A 13,646-nucleotide genomic window follows, 5' to 3' on the forward strand; every position below is an offset into this window, starting at 1 on the left:
CAAAATGATGGAAGAAGGGAAAGGTTGTGTCAATGGAAGGGGTGTGGGTGGAGAGGTTTGAATATTATTGTTAAACTCTACTCTTATTATGTTTCAACCACCATTTTTATTTTCCTTTTTCTTTTGTGGACATTTAAAGTGTGGTGTCAATTTAGATGGTGAACATATCTTACATTTTGATGGTGAACTCTATATTAACAATTTTGATATATGTAATGGTAGGTTTCTTGAATCAAAGAGGGAAGTAATAGTACAAGCAAACTTGAAAAAGAAGGCACTAGATAGATAAGTGCAAAACAAAGCCTCATAGTGGGATGAAAAGGACAAGTAGGTCAGGGATGAGTGTATAACTCAAGTATTACGGCACACAATTTGGATTAGTCCCAAAAATTATGGTTACCATTTTTGTTTGTTTAAGTCACTTGAGAAGGCTTTTCCTTTCATTCTCTCCTTGTGAGAAGACTTTTTCCCTGTTTCAACCCAATGGCTTCCATATCAAACCTTTCCCTGAGTGACGAAGATGATGAGTTAGAAATACCAAACGACGATATTCCTAATCAATCCATTGACAGCAGTTGTTCCCTTGTAGGGCGATTTCTCACCAACAAACCCATTCGGGGATACATGATGACGGAAATAATCGCTGAGTTCTGGCATCCTGGTAGAGGAGTCGATATCAAAGAGATAGAGCCAAACCTTTTCACATTCAAGTTCTTCCACTACCGTGACATGCAGCGCATTCTGAAGAAAGGGCCGTGGTATTTCGATAACCACCTACTGATTCTTGATGTCCTCCCGGATAACACACCCCCTAAGCATATCCCTCTCCAATCAGTACCCTTTTGGGTGCAAATTCATGACATTCCAACAGGCTTTATGACTGAAAGAGTAGGCAAGGAGCTTGGCAATTTCATCGGTGATTTCCTGGAATATGATGTCAAAAATAAGTCCAACCATCTCAGGTCTCATATGCGAATTCGTGTGCTCATCGATGTCACTAAACCTCTCAAGCGCCAGAAGAAGATAAAACGTCCAGGCGGGGAGACAAGAATGGTGAAATTCAAATATGAGAGATTGGGAAATTTTTGTTATTATTGTGGTACCCTTGGACACAATGAAGATTACTGTGAAAAGCTCTACTCTGTTACAAATGACGATGGCGTCCGTCATTGGGGACCAGAGCTACGTGTGGAAAGGCAGAGAAATGCAGGACGACGATCGAAGTGGCTGAGAGAGGAGGGTCAAGAGTGGTCGCCACCGTCCGTGTCTGCCGGAAATGGCTCTGCAGGTGCAGACATCAGTAACGGTCCAGCATTGAATGCAGCTATCCCAACTTCAACAACGGTCAATCCGATTAATTTGCTTAAAAATCCACATTTACTGCGCCCATCAAAGAGCAATGAATTTTCAGGTACAACAAAATCCCCCCATGATGAGGCATTGAATGAGGAAAACGTAGAAACTGTGATTACTACAAATGCAAAACGGTCCAGAGCTGAATTTAATGCTAATGATATGAGTGCTGACTCATCAGTGAAGTGCCACCAGAATGCTACTCACACCCCTCCGGAGGACAACAACCTGCAGACAACACCTATGCAGATCGGGCAAACCAGTTCAGAAAACAAAAACTCGTCTACCACCGGTCATTTTTTATCGGCAGAGCCTGGCTCCCAGGCCTGCCGGGGTCATGAATGTCATATCTTGGAACTGCCGAGGCCTTGGAAATGTTAAGGCAGTTCCGTGTATCAAAGACCTTGTCCGAGTCTATAAACCGGACATTCTTATTCTTATTGAAACTTTATGCAATGATAATAAAATCTCTAGTTTGCGTTATTCCATTGGCTTTGATCACTATTTTTCTGTGGATTGTATCGGGAGGAGCGGAGGCATTGCTGTCCTCTGGAATAATTCTGCAAGTTGTTCTATACTCAATTACTCTCAAAATTTTGTCAATCTGTCCATCCAAGACTCTACTAAAGGTGAGTGGCGCCTCACTGCTTTTTACGGTTTCCCTGATTCTAGTAGACGTCGCGAGTCTTGGGATCTGCTCCGCTATCTTAGTTCTCTGTCAAACATTCCATGGTGTGTAATAGGGGATTTCAATGATCATTTATCACCGACAGATAAGAGAGGAGGACCTGACCGCGCCCCCTGGCTCATCAGAGGCTTTAAAGATGCTGTGAATGATTGTGGTCTCTATGATCTTCCACTATTGGGGTATCAATTTACATGGTTCAAAAGTATTGGTACTAATGATTTGAAGGAAGCTCGGCTTGATAGAGCTTTATGTACGGTTCCTTGGCAAGATTTGTTCCCACAAGCAACGCTGCAAACTTTGGTTGCTCCTATGTCAGACCACACGCCTATACTGCTGCAGCTCGAACAAAACAGTTGGCGCTCCCCTTATAGAAGCTTCCGTTTTAACAACTCTTGGCTTTTGGAACTTGACCTGGCTCATGTTGTCAAAGAAAATTGGATCTATTATCCGTCCAACAACATTGTAACCAAATTGAGCTACTGTATTGAGGATATGATATCTTGGAGTAAGTCTAATCATCCTCATTTTCATAGTCGTATTCAGCAGCTGCGTGCGCGTATTGAAGATTCTCGCAGTTCGTTAGCCGAGCCTGAAGGTTCACAATTTTTAGAGCTTCAAAAAGAACTCGCCAATTTATTGCTCCAGGAAGAAAGTTACTGGAGACAACGGTCGAAAGTTTTTTGGTTGAGAGACGGAGACACGAACAACAAATTTTTTCATGCTCAAGCTACTGCTCGTCGCAAGAAAAATACCATCACCAAACTGCGGCATCCTAACGGGGCCTGGCTCACTTCCCATGAAGAGATGAGCGCACATGTTTATGACTATTTCTCGACCATTTTCCAGGCTGTTCAAGGGGATCACAGTGTTGTTACATCTCACGTCCAGACTTGTGTTTCAAGCACAGATAACGAGATACTCACAAAGCCTTTCTTGTTTGAGGAATTCCAGGAAGCAGCTTTCAGCATGCACCCAGACAAATCACCGGGGCCAGATGGCCTAAATCCAGGTTTTTACCAATTCTTTTGGGAGGACATAGGTGAAGAGCTCTACACCACAGCCTGCTCTTGGCTCGAAGCAGGGTCTTTCCCACCTCATCTCAACGACACTCATATTATTCTTGCTCCAAAGGGGGTCCATCCAGAGACCATAAAGGACCTCCGTCCAATATCATTATGTAATGTACTTTACAAAATTATATCAAAGGTTCTGGCTAACCGGCTCCGTCCTCTTATTGGAAAATTCATTTCTCCGGAGCAAGCCGCTTTTATACCGCACCGGTCTATCATGGATAATGCATTAACAGCCTTTGAAGTCCTTCACTATATGAGGTGTAAGCGCAAAGGCAAATCAGGAGAGGTCGCATTAAAGCTCGATATCTCAAAGGCTTTTGATAGTGTTAGTTGGAACTATCTTGAAGCGGTTATGAGAAAATTAGGTTTCTGTGATCGTTGGATATCTTGGATGATGATGTGCATTACTTCGGTAGACTATCACGTTCTTTTTAATGGTGATCGTATAGGCCCGATAAATCCAGCAAGGGGCCTTAGACAAGGCTGTCTGTCGCCTTACTTATATATTATTTGTGCCGAAGGCCTCTCATCTTTATTGAAGCACCATGAGCAAACTGGCAGCATTCATGGTGCGCGTGTTTGTCGATCAGCCCCGCCTATCAGTCATCTCCTTTTTGCAGACGACAGTTTCATCTTCTGTAAACCTACTCCTCAAGAAGCGAACTGTCTAAAGGATATTCTTCTAAGCTATGAAGCAGCCTCTGGACAGTCCCTGAACTTTGGTAAGTCTGCTATATCCTTTAGTCAAAACACGACTCCTGATATAATTACTTCCATATCTGATTGTTTGGGTGTTACAAGAAGTATTGGCGAAGGAAAATATCTAGGCCTCCCGTCCTTAGTAGGTAGAAGTAAGAAGTCTATATTTAATTATATCAAAGATAGAATTTGGAAGAAGTGTCAGGCTTGGAGTGCAAGAGCGTTGTCTAGAGCGGACAAAGAGGTGCTTATTAAATCAGTTGCCCAAGCTATCCCCTCTTATTGCATGGGTGCGTTTCTTATTCCTTCCTCTTTGTGTGAAGAAATAGAAAGAATAATGAACTCGTTCTATTGGGGCTCTAAGAAAAATGGAAGTCGCGGCATTAATTGGTTGAGGTGGGATAAACTCACAATTCACAAATCCATGGGAGGTCTAGGCTTTCGCAACTTAGAAGCGTTCAATCTATCTATGCTAGGAAAACAAGGATGGAAACTCCTAAATGATCCAAACTCCTTACTATCACGCACTCTCAAAGCTAAATATTTCCCTAGGCGGGATTTCTTGGAAGCTAGCATTGGCCACAATCCAAGCTTTACATGGAGGAGTATATGGAGTTCTCAGAACCTTATTAAGCTGGGCTATAGATGGAAAATTGGGGACGGCTCGCAAATCAATGTCTGGACAGATCCGTGGATCCGTACACTTCCGGGTCTCAAGCCATCCACGCCTCCACCCCTAAATATGGAGGACCTCACTGTTAAGGACTTAATGTCACAAGACCTGTTATCATGGAACTCAAATGTGATCTACAACTTGTTTTCCGCACAGGATGCTGCTGCTGTACTTAACATACCGCTGCCAACACGCAAGCTTGCTGATATCCGCGTTTGGCATCAAACTACGGACGGAATCTACACTGTCAAATCTGCATATCAAAGGTGTATGTCCATTGCTGCCGAATCTGAAGCACAACCAGCAGAGATGCAGATAAATTGGAACAAAATCTGGAAGCAACAAGTCCCTCATAAAGTCCGTTCCTTTCTTTGGAGGCTAGCTCGCACATGTCTCCTTATGCGCACAAGTCTCATTCAGAGGGGGGGTCCACTGTTCGGATGCCTGCGTCACATGTGACACTATGGCTGAAACACATTTGCACACATTTTTTATTTGTCCAAAAGCTTTAAGTTGTTGGGAATTAGTGCATTTAGATAATGTCATATCTGAACTTATATATACTACTCATGACTGCACTACGCTTCTGTTCAGCCTCTTTGACAGGTTAACCGCTCAGCAACAATCATTGGCCTCTATGGTTCTTTGGAGTATTTGGAAGAGCCGCAACTTCAAATTATGGGAAAATTCTGACACTCCTCCTTCAACCATTGTTCGTAGAGCTAAAGACTCTTTAAACGAGTGGCAATTCATGCAAAGAGCAATACAACCGAGTCAGGGTACACATAAAGAATCTAAGTGGTTAAAACCATTACCGGCAACTATGAAGTGTAATGTTGACTGTGCGCTTTTCAACAACAACACTATTACTGGTTATGGACTTTGCTTTCGTGATTCGACAGGTCAGTTAGTGCTTGGTATGTCTAATTATGATTTCTTTTCCTCATCTCCAACTGGGGCTGAAGCACTAGGATTATTGGAAGCAATTAAGCTTGCTGCTGCGCGTGGCTATCATTCTGTAACCTTTGAATCCGACTGCAGATTTGTTGTAGATGCAGTCAATACTACTCAAGTCCCTCAGAATGAAGTCGGAGACATCATTAGTAGCTGTCACGAATTGTTGTCTTTTCACAGTCATTTTTCTGTCAAATATGTAAGGAGGCAAGCAAATGAGGTTGCTCACTCTATAGCTAGAGCTTCCTTATCTTACCCTCGCCCCCATATTTTTAATGATGTACCTTCCTACTTGTACCCTTTAATTATGAATGAAATGTCGTAGTTTTGCCTTTGCTCAAAAAAAAAAAAAAAGTCACTTGAGAAGGATAAGTAGTGCGGTGTTTTCCGGCGAAGTTGAATTTGGTACGACTCCGACTCTTCTGAAACAGCATGGGAAAAGCAGCAGCGGAGTTTTGTTGATTTTAGGGTTTTAATTATCTTATTTATATACAACTAAATCTTTTACCCGTGCTACCGCCCGGGACATTAAAAATGGAGAAGCTAAAAATATTGCGAAATTATTCATTACATTAATAATAAAATAAATAAACATAAACAGTATTTAAGGGCATACAATATTGGGTCGAACATTTTTTGAATATCTCCTTATACACTACATTTGAAGTGGTGTTAATACAATCCTCATTGTCATCCGTTAATAATATCTTCAGACCATCCCTTGATGTAACACGTGATAATGCAACATATAGCTGCCCATGCGAGAAGACCGATTGTGGAAGATAGATGCCAACTTGCTTAAGTGATTGTCCTTGACTTTTGTTTATAGTCATTGCAAAACACACATATATAGGAAACTGTCTGCGTTGATATTTGAAAGGAATTCTGGTATCAGACGGTGTCAATGACAATCTTGGTATGTAGACCTTCTCTCCAACCTTGCTTCCTGATATAACCCTACCTTCAAGACATGTCTCTAGTTTATCAAACACATGCCAAAACAAATATAGTGAGCTAACCAAATCTGAACTGGTATAAAAACCATAAATTACCAATTTCAGGGTAATCATATTAAATCACATTTTATATGCAACCATATGAAGTGATCCAATTTCTATCCCATTGGCAACAAAAATGAACTTCCAATGTTATTAGGAAAAAAAAAACCATCAGGAACATAAAAAAAAATCATGATACAAAATTTCATTAACTTGCAATGCTCACTTTACATTTACAAACATTCGTGACACTACTAAACTTGATTTTCAGATCTTAACATGCCCCAAACAAAGCTACTTACTTTATAGCCAATTGTACATAGAGGTGAATATCAAGAGGAGGAATTTTCTGACCATGGGATGCACATGGTGAATCATGGTACGTAATACTGACTTGTAACAGCCGAACTTTAAGGAAATATTTACCAAGCAAAATAATTTACTGATGTCTAAATGTGGACCAATAAAAATGTACAGTCACACAGTTATGTGTTTCCTGTATATAAACCATTTAAAATATACGAAAACAATGGTTACCTGGTACACGCATAACACGCATGCTCAACAATAAGAACAAAAACTTGAGTTTTAAATGTCACCAGAATTAAGAATCAAAAGAAATTGAAGAGGCATATGCTCAACAATAAGAACAAAAACTTAAGAAATCCAACTATTCTATAATAGCTTGTTTTCGTTAATACATAAACTCTAAGCATAATCTCAGGCTTCTTACATTGAAATTTAGAATACAGCTACACTTTTAGTCACAATCAAACACTAATGTTTAATTTCCTTCATGTATCCACTGCTGATAGCACTAAATTAAACATAGCACTGCAATCATAGTTTTATGCAGGTTTTGGAGTGCATCCCCTCCCCACCGAGTAATTATATAGCATGTACATACTCTCATAACCTCTTCTCTTGTGTACAAAAGACAATTGGCATCATCCTTTTAGCCAAGCCCAATGCAAACTGAAACTCACAAAACAACAAATCAATACCTTCTTTTTTTAACATATCAATAATATCACAAACTATATAATAATCAACATTAACATATCAATACCTAAATACCTAAACAAAAAGCCATGTTATAAATATTTTGTAGAAAGAAAAATTAAAAACAAACATCCATGTTACAAATATATAGTAGCATTCCATCCCTGATTTGAGACGCCGTAAACAAATTCAAACAAAGTTATTAAATCACAGAAACAAAGGGGTTAAAAACAACTCCTTACATGTAAATCCTTTGAGAAACTAATGAACACTGCATACACAACCCACATAGACAATTGGTCTTCTCCATCGAACAGTCACTCTTTCGCCACCATCTTCGATCCATCAGATTTCGCATTTAAGAAATCCAATCAACCTTCACTTCTTATTTTCTTTCGTTTCATTATGTTGCCGCTGCCGCATCAAAGTTTCTTTCGCCATCAAAGTTTCAGTGTGGAGATGGGGATGATGTTAAGATTCAGATTTGAATTAGAATTGGAATTTTTTTCTAGCTCTCAATCTCATCGTTCTCAAAGTGGTTTCAGGTGAGGTTGCCGGAAGTGGAGGCGATGAGGGTGAAGAAGAAGAACAAACGAAATGAAATTTGTGTGGAGAGAAAGTGGAAATTGTGTGAACCGATGATTGTTACCAAAGAGAAATGCAGAGCCATTATTCCCATATTCTTTGTCTTTGATTACAGCAGCATCACCTGGTTTTGGGGAATAGATGAGAGTAAATGCTTGTAATTTCCCATAAAACACTCTATTCATACTGTTGACCGACCATTATTGGAAAACTGATGGAAATAAAGGGTTTGTTATTTACAATGTAAACCATCAGAAAGATTTGATCAAACGGTCAAGAATGTTTGGAGCCAAAACCATTTAGGTTTAGGGTTTGCAATGTCATTAGCAATGTTAACAAAGACTAGAACCATGACCCATGCTGACGCACGGGTCTTATTTGACTATTAAGAACATGTATAATAATATTATTTGGTTAGTTGGTTTCATATTTGACTATTATGGAGAATGTACTCAATGTACACAATCCTTCATCCATTGGTACTATCTTCTTGCTTCAAAAAGAACAGTAATATGTTTAATTAGGATTGTACTGCCCAATTTGCACTAGAAACATAATCTTGTACTTCTGAGTTTGTAATAGAAACAAAACCTTGTACTTTTGAGTTTGTCCAAGATTATCAGTACAATACTAATCAAAGGCAGTAATATAATGCAAGATTTAGAAAGAAAATTACAGTAAATTCATTATTTTTAGTTTCAACCTATGAAACATTTGCACATACACTCAATACGACACTGACACTTGTAATAATTTGAGAAAATAAATTAATTAAATGTAGTCATATATATATATATATATATATATATATATATATATATTTCTTAAAAGGTAAATGTAGTCAAATACATTGGTGTCAGACACTTATATACTATAAAGCACGGATACGAACACGGACACGGGACACGACACGGACACTAATAATTTAAAAAAATCACATAATCCAGTATAATTACAAATATCGATAACGTGTTGGTGTCGAACACGTGTCCGACATCAGGACACACCTAATCCGAGAAGTGTTTGTGCTTCATAGCTTATATATTATAATAATGTGTGGTGTGAAACAATTGTAGGTGGAGTCATATTACTTACAGGAACATAAAGCAATAAACAATTACGGAAATATTAATTTATAATCCAAATTCAATGATGACAACCACTTGGACTTTCCTTCACAGGAAAAAAAATGTTCAAAACTTTTATGCAACATTTTTTTTCCATATTTGGTCAAGAACCTTAGCAGCAGGGAAAGCTTTAACAACAGAGAAAGGCTCAACAGGTTTACTAAGAACCAAAATTGCGAAATAAAAAATGATGGGAACAAAAATTGAGGATTGACCATGATAAGAGGATCAAACTACATTTAAGCCTAAATTATTGAGTTTAGGGGATATAAAGATGACTTGGTGGCCGATGTGGAGGAGCTAAGGAGCATAGTGATATGGAACTCGATCTTTCGAAACCAACTCCATGCATAATCCTAATAATTTTAACATTGACCATTTAAAAAAATTGTTTTATTTCGATAAAATTCATCCATATTGTAGAGTAGTTTAAATGATAGTAGTGGTTGTATATGTTGTTATGTTATGTTAGTTACAAGGATGCTAGTGACTAATAGCTAACTTATGCAATGGAGGACTGAGTATTGCTCTGAATCGGCTAGAACGCCCAATCCAAAGCCGCGTGGATTAAGCCCAATCAGTGCGTAATACCTTAAGAGAACACGCTAATTCTAGTGTGGACCACCGCACTGGATCACACCTCCGTCTCTTCTGCATCGTCCATGTAGCCTCCAACGGCTCTCTGATGAGGTGCCACGTTTTACGGAAGTCGTTAAGGTCTCTTTCACCTATATAAGGGTGACACAACATCATCCCCAAGATATGATTCATTTTGACACTTACTCCCACATATACAACCTCATTTCTCACACTGACTTGGGCCTTGGAGTGTTAACGTGCTTACAAGCATCTTTCGCTCCGCCATGAAAACTAAACCACCACCGTTCCAAAACACCGCACGCAGCCGTTGCCAATCTCTGATCACTAACGAACATATCAAGTATATAAAAATAAGATCCACATTGTAATAGAATGTAGAAGTGATATTGAATACAATTTTTCATTCAATCATTTCATCACTATACTTCATCTATTCAAATTATGTGTTTTACATATGTCTGATCAAACCTTTCGAGGGGTCATTTGATGAGCCATATCAAGCACTTCCTTTGACTAGTTGTTTTAGAACCTATCTTGCAACCCGAAAGATGTTCTCCAATATGAACAGTGTTGTATTATGAATTTATGATGTAAATAACTATCTTCTGCTGATCTTAGCATTTCTTATGTTGAAGAATTGATTTGCTTATTAAGTAAGTTTTGCCTTTAGAATTCTTAAGTTGACATTTTTAGCTAAATAAACTTTCAATAAAGCTTTAAACTTGTTTTTGTAAAAAAAAAGAAAAAAAAAAGTCTTGATTTAACCGACATTGATGTAGGCAAAGCCATAGACCTCTCTTTATCTGTCTACCTCTCTTAATTCATATCTAACTTTTGGTTCAACATTTGTGATCATTATGGCAGTACCTAATTGCCATTGATTCTAATCACATCATCAGCCATCAAAATCAACATTAAATGGTATCATTTCTCTGTATTTCTATATAATCAAAAAATGGATCATAAGTGAATTAAACTAATAAAAGAAAAGCAATATACTAAGATTTAGGTCCACCATATCAAAGTTGAACAATAAACTAGTCATTAGAAGTGGGATACATGTGTCAAAATCAACATGGTTATCTGCATAACTAGAAGTACATACATATTTGAGAATTTTTTACCTAAAACATGGTTTGGAAAAAGTTAATAAACTAAAAGTAAAAAAACATAAAGCAATTACTGGAAAATTAATTTATGATCCAAATTCCAACTGAAATATTAATTTATGGTCGAAATTAAATGATGACAACCACATGGGTACTTTTGCAACATTTTTTTCTTCATATTTGGTCAAACAACTACTAATCCCAAGCATAACAATGCAAAAAACAAATATCCCCATTACAAAATCCATCATCACCCCACTTTTATTTCACCACTTACAAAACTAAAACCACCAATTAAATCAACTAATTAGTAAAACCAGCAATGACAGCACGAGGCTCAAGAGCCTTAGCAGCAGGAGAAGCTTCAACAGCAGGAGAAGGCTCAACATGCTTACCACCAACAAGCTCTTGAGGCAAATCCTTAATACCCCTCAAATAAAATGTGTAGAACATCTTAAAAGGAAAAAAAACAATTTGATGCAACTTCACTTGACCTTTAACACCTTCAAATATTCCAGAACCACCAGTCACAGCTAGATAAGTGTCCTCATGATAGGTTAAATATGGTCCTTGAACTGCTAAGTGACCATAGTCTCCAAAATGGAAACTGTAGATAGCTTCATATCTATCACCATTCTTTTCAGCTTTGTGTTGGATTAAAATGCAAATACCAGCTGTTATTCCAATACGTTTTTGTAAGTCACCTGTGTATAACTGCATGAATCAAGAATAACATAACTTTTAATTAGTAACATTTTTTCACAAAAAATGAAAAACTCAATCTAAATGACACAAATTAATGAGTCTACTACGATATAATTACACTCTAGCCTTAAATTATTTGGAAATTTTAAAATAGGTCATTTAGCAAAAACAACAAAAAAAATTAGATCCCTAAACAACTTTTTAACGGAGTCTTAGAACCTTCAATTTTTAATCGTAAGTGACATTTTAAGGCATTGAATGCACAATTTCCAAGCAAAAACTTCCACATTTGTCTTCTTAACTTATGCCCCAAGGGCACAAGTTAACATTTTCCATTTGTAATTATGTCTCTAAAGGTCAAGGATGCAAAAAGAAAATGTTGAAGCAGTACTAAATGTACCGTCCACCACCACATCATTGAAAATAATTTAAAAGTTGAGAGATCCAATTAAAAACATTTTTTACTTTATAGGCCAAATTACAATTACTAACAAATTTAGAGATCCAAAGTTCAAAAACCTATTTAAAAATACTGAAATAGATCATGGAACAACGAAGAAATTAAACCGATAAAAAAACTACCAATAATTTTGATCACAAAAATATAAAAGAGAATTAATAGAATGAAATTTACTTTGTTGCTGAAGGAGACTAAGTCACCAAGAGAATTGATACTTTTATTGCTTAACCTCGAGTAATGAGGGCTACCACGGTCACTCTCATTAAACTCATACACATGCATTTCTTGAACTTTTTCTGCAAAATCAATCAAAGAAACAAAAAAAAAAATGTATCAATAAAAAAACCAAGAAACTTTTGAAAAACACGTATATTTGGTATGAATATGATTATTACCAGTGTCAGCATACTCATTTGCTTGGCTTTTGCAAGTAAAAGATTTCATAGGCAATGAAGAAAAGCAAGATTGTGAGAATGCAGTGTTCATCCTTAGGTTCTTTGTGAAAGCAGATGAGGGTGTGAGGAACGATTTTGGGGTGGTGGCAAAAGCAGTTGGTTTAACAAAGGAAGATGGAATAGTTCTCAAAGCATAGCTTGAAGAGGCCATTGTTTGATGATAAAATAAAATTGCTTAGTTATATTGTTTGTTGATTCTTACTAGCTTGTGTGATGAATAATATAAGCAATGGTGATTTATATATATTTCACTGAAGATATAATATACAGTACATGCTAGTTCAATGCATGGTCAAAGAAATATGGACGGTGGATTAGAAAATTGAAGTGTGGCTTCTACATTTTCTTCCGTTGGGAAATTGGAACATCATCTTTTCAAGAGAGTTTAATGGAAATTGATAGATATTGGCACCACTATACTGCATCATTATTTTTAATTTAATTTTATATTTGATTAATTTTTCGGTCTACGTTCAACATTTTAAAATTTGTTCTGAATTTTCTTCAAAAAAATTGTTATTTAGTGATGAAAACTTGATTTAGTGATGAAAGAAAACAAAGGGGTCCTCTGCTACTCTATTTTTGCAGTGATTTACGAAAATTGTTATTTATTTTGTTACTACAATTATTTTAAATTTTTCCAAGAAGAATTTAAAACAAAGAAGAATTTTGTTACTACAATTATTTTAAACAAAGGGGTCCTCTGCTACTCTATTTTTGCAGTGATTTACGAAAATTGTTATTTATTTTGTTACTAATATTAAAAAAACAAGGCATTTCACTTCATTTCTTGAAAACTTAGAGAGAGAAAGTGAAACATAGAGAGAGAACGCGAAGGTGAGAAGAAGTTGAAAAGCTTGAACGAAAACCAAGAAGAAGGCGATTGAATGCGACTGAAACACCAAAACGAAGACGAAATCTTGGATTGAGCTTTGTATTGTCAAGGTTCGTATTCATCATCTTCTTTATTTTTCATGTTTTCTGAAGAAAAAAATTACGGTTTACTGTATTTTCTTAATCTGGTTTAGGTTTTGGGTTTTTCTTTCGTTTCGTTTGTTTAATGTTTCATGTTCGTCATCATCTTCTTTGTTTCTTATTTGCTTTTTCTGAAAAATAAAAATTAGGGTTTACAGATGTTGCCTGTTCTGGTTTGGATTTTGGTTTT

General features: G+C 37.0%; 2 protein-coding genes and 1 long non-coding RNA gene across 3 annotated transcripts; 1 reads left to right on the plus strand and 2 right to left on the minus strand.

The window, feature by feature from the left end:
- The first annotated feature begins 483 nt into the window (after positions 1-483).
- LOC146899810 (uncharacterized) lies at positions 484-5,765 on the plus strand. The gene is made up of 4 exons (XM_085736858.1): positions 484-1,607; positions 1,828-3,787; positions 3,875-4,920; positions 5,093-5,765. Exons 1-4 carry the CDS (start codon positions 484-486, stop codon positions 5,763-5,765), a joined length of 4,803 nt encoding a protein of 1,600 aa, XP_085592984.1.
- A 1,344-nt stretch (positions 5,766-7,109) lies between these two features.
- On the minus strand, positions 7,110-8,433 carry LOC146899811 (uncharacterized). The gene is made up of 2 exons (XR_015021855.1): positions 7,683-8,433; positions 7,110-7,413 (listed from the first exon to the last, which is right to left on the minus strand). It is a non-coding gene; the product is annotated as an uncharacterized LOC146899811 (long non-coding RNA).
- Positions 8,434-10,946: 2,513 nt separating this feature from the next.
- LOC146899812 (allene oxide cyclase, chloroplastic-like) lies at positions 10,947-12,775 on the minus strand. Its single transcript, XM_085736146.1, has 3 exons — positions 12,422-12,775; positions 12,201-12,322; positions 10,947-11,575 (listed from the first exon to the last, which is right to left on the minus strand). Exons 1-3 carry the CDS (start codon positions 12,630-12,632, stop codon positions 11,165-11,167), a joined length of 744 nt encoding a protein of 247 aa, XP_085592272.1. The 5' UTR covers positions 12,633-12,775; the 3' UTR covers positions 10,947-11,164.
- Positions 12,776-13,646: the final 871 nt, after the last annotated feature.

Source organism: Medicago sativa, chromosome 8, assembly GCF_051527215.1.
Source record: "Medicago sativa cultivar Bolivia chromosome 8, Bolivia_mono, whole genome shotgun sequence".
Taxonomy (NCBI): domain Eukaryota; kingdom Viridiplantae; phylum Streptophyta; class Magnoliopsida; order Fabales; family Fabaceae; genus Medicago; species Medicago sativa.

Coding starts and splice junctions, on each gene's coding strand:
- LOC146899810 (XM_085736858.1), top strand. CDS start 484: ATGGCTTCCATATCAAACCTTTCCCTGAGTGACGAAGATGATGAGTTA. Junction 1,608..1,827: donor ACAACACCTATGCAGATCGG/GCAAACCAGTTC, acceptor TAAAATCTCTAG/TTTGCGTTATTCCATTGGCT. Junction 3,788..3,874: donor AAGAAGCGAACTGTCTAAAG/GATATTCTTCTA, acceptor AACACGACTCCT/GATATAATTACTTCCATATC.
- LOC146899812 (XM_085736146.1), bottom strand. CDS start 12,632: ATGGCCTCTTCAAGCTATGCTTTGAGAACTATTCCATCTTCCTTTGTT. Junction 12,323..12,421: donor AAATGAGTATGCTGACACTG/GTAATAATCATA, acceptor TTGATTTTGCAG/AAAAAGTTCAAGAAATGCAT. Junction 11,576..12,200: donor TAGTCTCCTTCAGCAACAAA/GTAAATTTCATT, acceptor TGATTCATGCAG/TTATACACAGGTGACTTACA.